The 7323-nt window shown below is 38.8% G+C and overlaps 1 protein-coding gene across 3 annotated transcripts in view; it reads right to left on the bottom strand.

The window, feature by feature from the left end:
- LOC103811202 (kelch-like protein 13) overlaps positions 1-7323 on the bottom strand; it is a 72624-nt gene that overhangs the window by 18141 nt on the left and 47160 nt on the right. For all 3 annotated transcript variants that reach the window (XM_009084174.1, XM_009084166.1, XM_009084158.1), the window contains 3 exons: positions 4289-4430; positions 1665-1797; positions 1213-1409 (listed from right to left, as the gene is read on the bottom strand). In XM_009084174.1, the coding sequence (XP_009082422.1) occupies positions 1213-1409; positions 1665-1797; positions 4289-4430 (472 nt within the window). The remainder of the gene's footprint in view (positions 1-1212; positions 1410-1664; positions 1798-4288; positions 4431-7323) is intronic.

Here is a 7323-nt window from a genome sequence, read left to right as displayed (position 1 = left end):
TTCCCTAAGGAAAAAAAAAAGCAAAATAAAATGCAAAATAAACAAGCAGCTGCCCTATCCAGAAAGGGGAAAGGGCAACACGGTGTCCCTGAGGCTCACCTCCCGTCAACAGGAGGCTGCTCCAGCTCCCTGATTCAAAACACCACTAAGACCTTTTTCCAAGTTGGTATTTATAGCAACATCAACCCGGGAAAGGCACACTGCATCGTCTCAGAAGGCAAAAAACCCACTGAGCAACGACTGAAGAATATCAAGATTAATGAAACATTATCACAACGTTCCCAGAGAACTGGCCAGTTAGAAAATATTCCCAAATTAAAAGCAAATCAGTGCATTATAGACCCTAAATGTCTCTAACACTTCCCTTATGAAACAGATTGCTGCTATTACCAGCTTGGAGTCCTCTTGTTTGCATAAATCCTGGGACATGTCTTCAGTAAGGGAGGTCACATATCTAAGCCTGTACCCTGCAGAGCAACGGGAATACCTGCTTCTTTATTTCTCATTACAGACTACCAGAAAGCGGAACTCCAAATAATATAATTCATGTGCAATACACCAGACTCCCTGCTACAGGTAAAGTGAGATTTCTAGTAAGGCATATAAGCAATTAACATTACCATTAGAAAACCTCCAGGAATCATTAGAAATAATACCAAAGTGTGTCTCTAGGCAGAACTGCTTTGCCAGCACAACTCTTGCAGGGCTCTCACACAACCCTACAGAGAAGGTGCTCCTTACTGTTGGCAGGGCAGGAGGGCAAGAACTAGGAAAGGTACTGAAGCATCATATATAGGTATTTCTTATATACTGTGTTTAAGTTAGAAAAAAGGCAACTGCCCTCACATTCTGAGATGGAACTGCTGTAACTACAGGAATAAAGTGGATGTATCTGAAGCATACGTAATGAATGCAGCAAGCAGACTAATGCTAGAATGAGGGCAGTCATGCAGTGAGACCCTGAAACAGCTAATATCCCAGATGTAAGTAAAGAATTTTAATAAGGAAAAACTCTTGTAGCAAACTCACACTGCACATAATATTCTTTAGAAAAAGGACTTTCAAGAAAACTACAAAGTTGTTCTGTGTGAATCCAAATTATGAATAATAGCAAGTTTTAGACTGTGACTATTACACAGTCAGTGTTGCTATAAAAAAATCACCTACGTACCAAGGTCTTAACCATTGTAAATGGGAAACAAGTAGTCTTACCCCAGAGATAAGAAACACTTTACAGAAGTCCAAAACAGGTAAAATCTGCAAAAAACTGGCAGCTTCCAGAGTGTCCTGAAGGTTGTCCATGTTGAGGGAAAGTTTTGCAGTATAGATGAAATCAATGATCTTCTTTAGGCCTATTTTGTTCACGCCATGAAGCTTAATGCACATTAAATCTTGTTCCTTCATTCCTCCTGAAAAAGACATGTGGGCAAATTTGTGTGATAATTTAGATGGGGTTGAAATAATTTCATAAACTCATATAAAATCAGAACATAATTTTAAAATATAATTTAAAAACACATATGCAACAGTAGAGAGAGCTGCTGAGTTCATAGTGGTGTTTGCAATCCTGGGCTGATTCACACTCTGCAGTGAGCTGGTGTCTGAGTGTCCAAACGATGGCAACTTGGAGACAGCAGTACACATTACTTTAACAAAAACACCACCTGTGAACATTGCCTTGAAGTAATCACTTGCAGAAGCCATCATAGCTCTGTGAACAGGAAACACTTCGTCACCATCTCCGGGAACAAGCGTCACATCACAAAGCAAACCTTCCACTCGCAGCTGGTCAAAACCCTGCAAGAAAAGCACAGTGCAAAGCATCCATTTGAGCTCGGTGGAGAGTATCAATCTTTCATTTCCCTTATGTAAATACTTATTTACTTTTATGTACATATGTACTATAGTTCCAAAAAAAGGGACTAAAAATAATTTGTGACCTGAAAACCATTATCTTTAATATATTCAAATTGTGCTGGTTTGAGCTGACGTAGAGTTAACTTTTTTCACAGTGGCTAGTATGGGGCTATGTTTCGAATCTGTGCAGGGCACAGGGTTGATAATGTAGAGATGTTTTTCTTGTTGCTGAGCAGAGCTTACACAGAGCCAAAGTCTTTGCTGTTTTCCGTACTGTCGTGCTGCAAGGAAGTTGGGGGTGCATGGGAGATTGGGAGGAGATACATCCGGGACAGGTGACCCAAACTGACCAAAGGGATATTCCATACCACATGACATCATACTCAGTATATAAGGTGGGAGGAAGGAGAAGGAAGGTGGGGTCATCTGGAGGGAGTGATGGCATTTGTCTTGCCAAGGAACCGTTACATGTGATGGGCCCTGCTCTCCTGGAGGTGCACAACACCTCCTGCCCATGGAAAGCAGTGAATTAATTCTTTGTTTTGCTTTGCTTGTGTGTGTTGTTTTTTCTTTCTCTATGAAACTGTTTTTATTTCAACCCATGAGTTTTTCTAGCTTTAACCCTTCTGATTCTCTCCCCCATCCTGTTGGTGGGGGAGTGTGTGAGTGGCTGCCTGGTGTTTCATTGCTAGCTGGGGTTAAACCATGATATAAATGACAATTATTCATTGAAAACAAGCAGAATAATCATTATTATCCAGATATGGCTGCACAACGTGAAATACACTGGGCCTTGGCAAGTAGATGTATTCAAATAATTCAGTTCTTTTCAGGAAGGTGTTTGTTTTGTAAGTTTTCACACTAGCTGTTGTTTTAGGTAGGGACTGATATGTTTTTTGGACCTACCCTTTCTGGACACAGATGCCTTCTAGATATAATTCTGTTCCACACAACTTTAAGTGTTTTGGATCCTAGCAGGCTGCAAAAGTCTGTGGCCTGAAAGGAAAGCTGTCACCTGGTTCCATGATTATCAAATTTGTTACCAAAGCTGACATGGCAAAAACTCCAAATAAGCCACTATTATATGTCTGATCTTCTCTGAATTACCTATAATGGCTAACTGTAATAAAAAATAATCAACAACAGCATCTAGAGTAAGATTTTTCTGTAAAGTTGAGGATACTGGAGGATGGAGGAATTACTCTCCTCCTTTGTGTGCTACAGAACAGAAGCTGAAACATAAAACATTTTCCTTCAACCTGATGTTTTTCTAATACTAGCAAGAATGTAAATACTGCCTTTGTAGATTTAATGCTTACAGAAGTCTTGGCATCAGCCCATGTGCTTTAAAATTTAAGCTATCTTAAAGCAAGGCTGTATTTTTCAAACTGCAAAGGTAAGTAGAAATGAACATTCAAATTTGTTGCACAGAAAAGAACAGAGTGCAAATGAAAAAATGAGTATTGGCTCTAATAAATCAGAAGCCAAACACAAGATTATATAAAACCAATGTATTTCAATTACTCAAATGACTTGTCCGAGTTCCTACAAACAAGACTTTACAACTACCAGCTCTCCAACTGCAGAAATTTTAAAATTTGCCTAGTATCAAGGGAGAACTATGCACAGACACGCAAGCCTTAGAAACTAAAGCAAAAGAATCACTTGCTTCTGTGAACTGAAAAGAAAAAGTCATATTTTGTCTCAAAGCTTAGTCAATCTATTTAAGCGGCAAACAAAACATTAAAAAAGTGGCAGTTCTCCAAGGAGTCACACCATACACAAGTCATCTGCACTCCTGAGAAAGACCACACTGCGAAGCTGTTGGCTTCACTCTGTATGGCATGTAAAAACTGCAGCAGAAACAAGAAGATAAAATTACTTTACTTTTAAATTCTAAAAGATTCAGAGTGGATAATGTTCTTACACCCTAGAGGAATGTTCTACCATACAGCAGTAGAGTCAGACCCAGCACAGGGCATTACACCAAACCTGGCAGGGCTCTGCCATCTTAGGGACGTAAAGACATCTCATCACATCACTAAGGCAGCTTTCACATAGGATATGCTACAAATATTTGCCTAACACAATTACATGATTGTATTCTAGTGAGTTTCTTTGATACAGCTGTCACTTCACAGTTTAAACAACATAACCTGTTAGAACTTGAGAGTGGGCAGGAATATGACCCAAGGAAAAGGCCATGGTTTTTTTTCCATGCTGTTGCTACAAGTCAAACCTTTAACTCACAGGAAAAGAAGTCACAAGCCATGGTTGCTTGTGGGCATTGTCAGCGCAGCACAATAACATGGGTGTTTTTGAAGCTTTTTTAGAAATTACTAGACTTATAAAGCCCATTGAGTGGAGGCATTGTTTAGCACTTCCAAAATTCTCAGTACAGATCAATACAGACATAAGAATATTCAATTACCTGTAACACCACAGAACTGTGAGTATTGCTGGTGAAAAATCTTGTGGTTCCTGTCTTCGAAGACTGTAGATGGGCAGAGACGCCCATATCGCTGCTACCAAGAGAGACTTTCATATGAGGATCCTCCTCTTCCACCAGAGATCTGAGAAAATTGGAACAGAGAAACTTGAAGACCAAACTCATTTTCATTCAGTGATCTTTTGTTCTAACACCACAGTCTCCTGGGATGAACTGTAAGAGCACAGAGGCTATAAGAAAAAAAATCAGCAGGCAACAGAATCAGTTCTCAGTGGTCCCCTTCAGCTAATTGAAGGAATTGAAGCATTAACAGTCTCTAAAATAGCTCCAAAATCCTAATTTTTGGTGAATAAGTTTTTCCTTTTCCTTCCACCCCCACCTCCCTGATTTAGATGGTTGCACACTACGTTGCTTCTACGTGTGCTTCCAGTATTGTAGGATGCTTGCAGGGGTTTCATCTGGTTTCCAAAATCAAGTATCTAAGCTTTTCCTTGGCAAATTGGTGAAACATTGAAACTCTACGTGTAGCAATAAAGCAAGCATTTTCATTCGTGTGGCTTGCATTATCTTGCTCAAGTATGAACATCATAATAAGAAATATACATTATGGACTTTCAAGCAGTAACTTTAAGCTGCCTTTAGAAACACACAACCAGAACTCCTTTAGGACATGTTATCCAGTATTTTGCTTCTGCAGGCAGCCACTTCATAATTTTAATTTAAGATTTGATTCCAAGCAATTACTGCCCAAATCTAGAAAGGAAGAGCTAATTTTAGGTAGAGCTGTTAAAGACTTACTGCACTATTATTAGCCTTCCATTTTAATCTTGAGATGTAAATTAGGTTTACATAAAGAGATATACATATGAGAATCTAACTACCCTAACCTGTAATTATTTTACAATGTAAATAAATTTCAGCTCCAGAAATATTAACAATAACTAGTTTCTGATGTTTCCATGATGTGCCACCTATGAGAATGCACACTGGTATAATGCATATATACACCATTTTAATTAGCAAACATAAGCTGTTAACCCACAGATGAGGGTGTCTTCATTATTAATAAAGACTCCATGTCTCAAAAAGTATTCATAGTAATTTGATGTAATGGCTGCAAATCTCAGATACAAAAAGTTGGCCAAATTTTAAGTATGCAGGTTAAAACATTGGCCTCCAAACTAGTTTCAGAAATTACTTCGAGTAAGTGAAAAGAATGCACTTAAATCTCCCTCTTCCTCTCCAATTTGGATTACAATCACTATGTAAGGACAGATTTGGAATTTGTGGACGAAGAATAATTTTCACACTTTGCTTTTTTTAAAGAATATTTCCCCCCACCTTCTTTGGGTGCAAGGACCACATAGAGCAGTTTCTGAAACTCACACAGTCCCAGGCTAGCACCAATGTGCCTTGTTCAAACCCATGAATATGAAAGGTCAGCTACAAAAACATATTCAAAACAAATTCACCATTCAACAGTGTACATGGGTTTGAAACAGTGAGATTTTATGCACACAGACATAACATTGTAGGAACAAGGGCACATCTAAATCGCTATGACTTCTAATGTGCTCAGACAGCTGAATAAACTAGTAAGTGTGGATGTACTGCAGCATGCAAGATTTGCGCCAGTTTTGAAACAGAATTATCTCTATTTTATAAAACAAATCACGAGTCATAAAGTTTCACAGGGTGTACTGTAGAAAAGTGCTCTCCAAACTATCTTGGGCATACAACAAATAAAACAATGTACCAACAGCAGCAAAGCAGTTGCAGCTCATGACCCAAATTTTTTGGTTCACATTGTTCTAGGGTGTTTCAGGTTTGGTGGTTTTTGTTTTAGTTTTGATACATTCACAGTAAGGCAAGAGTCTAACATAATTTCAATGGACACCCAGTCTCTAAACTTGTGCATGTCTTTCTAAGAGCAATATAAAATAATGTGGGGAGACTTGTGAGCGTGGGTGGGAAGGAACAACAGATTCAACTAGCATGAATCTGACTATTTGCTCTTGAAGCATCTTCCCGAAATGTCAGATCGGATAGATGTTACAAGAAGGAGCTTTTAAAATACTTTCTCTAAACTCAGAAGAAAATAAAAGATATGCACATCAGTTAAAGTTATTACAAGAAGAAACACACAAGCAAACCAATGTTCTTGGCTGATTGGAGTGGCTTTTCACCATGTTTGCCACAACACACATAGATTTTCTGACAGCCCTAAGTTATACAAATGAAGACAAAGACCTTGACCATGACTTACTTACTCCAAGAATGGTGGGGATGGAAGCATTTTTCTGAACAGGCCACATTACATACAACGCCCCAAGCTCTGTCCTAAGAGGTCATTCTCTGCTGCCTTGTTACAGCCAAACAGCTAACAGAGCTGTACATAAAATGACACGTTCAACATGCCAAGTGTGCCTATGAGCAGTTATTTCCCCCACCCAATTTTAAATTTATCGTGAGCAGTTGTCTAACACCTACATCACACATATAAACTCAGGAGCTCACAACTTGAAGCTCTTCTGCAGAAGCTATTTTCCCAATTTCTCTTCCACATTTGCTGTTGGGTATGGATAGCAACTTGCAAATGTGAATTGGACATTAAAAACTGCAAACTTTCACTCTGTGAAAATCCACCAGAATATAAATGCTACAGTTTCAGTCTCAAACATTAACTTGGCTGTGTATGCTTCCACAGGAATAAACTTACTTAAAGATAAAGAGATTATATTAATCCTATACTGGTTTTTTGCTTATATCTAAACTACGATGAAAAACAACTGTGATTTGGGGTTTTTTTGCTTGTGGGGTTTTGGGGATGTTTGTTTGCTTGTTTGTTTTGTTGCTGTTAAACACACCACCTTTTTTACCTACAGTTTAACAGTTTTGGAGGACCTAACACCCTCTTCCTTTATGCAGAAAGTGACATTCAGAAACTGAGTCTGGCAGAAGTTCCAACGCAAGTCAGCAATAAGACCTGGCAACAGTGTGCTGATCCCCTGAATCCA

This window comes from Acanthisitta chloris, unplaced genomic scaffold (genome assembly GCF_000695815.1).
Source record: "Acanthisitta chloris isolate BGI_N310 unplaced genomic scaffold, ASM69581v1 scaffold6670, whole genome shotgun sequence".
In the NCBI taxonomy this organism is placed as follows: Eukaryota; Metazoa; Chordata; class Aves; order Passeriformes; family Acanthisittidae; genus Acanthisitta; species Acanthisitta chloris.
This window is presented reverse-complemented; position numbering and strand designations above follow the sequence as displayed.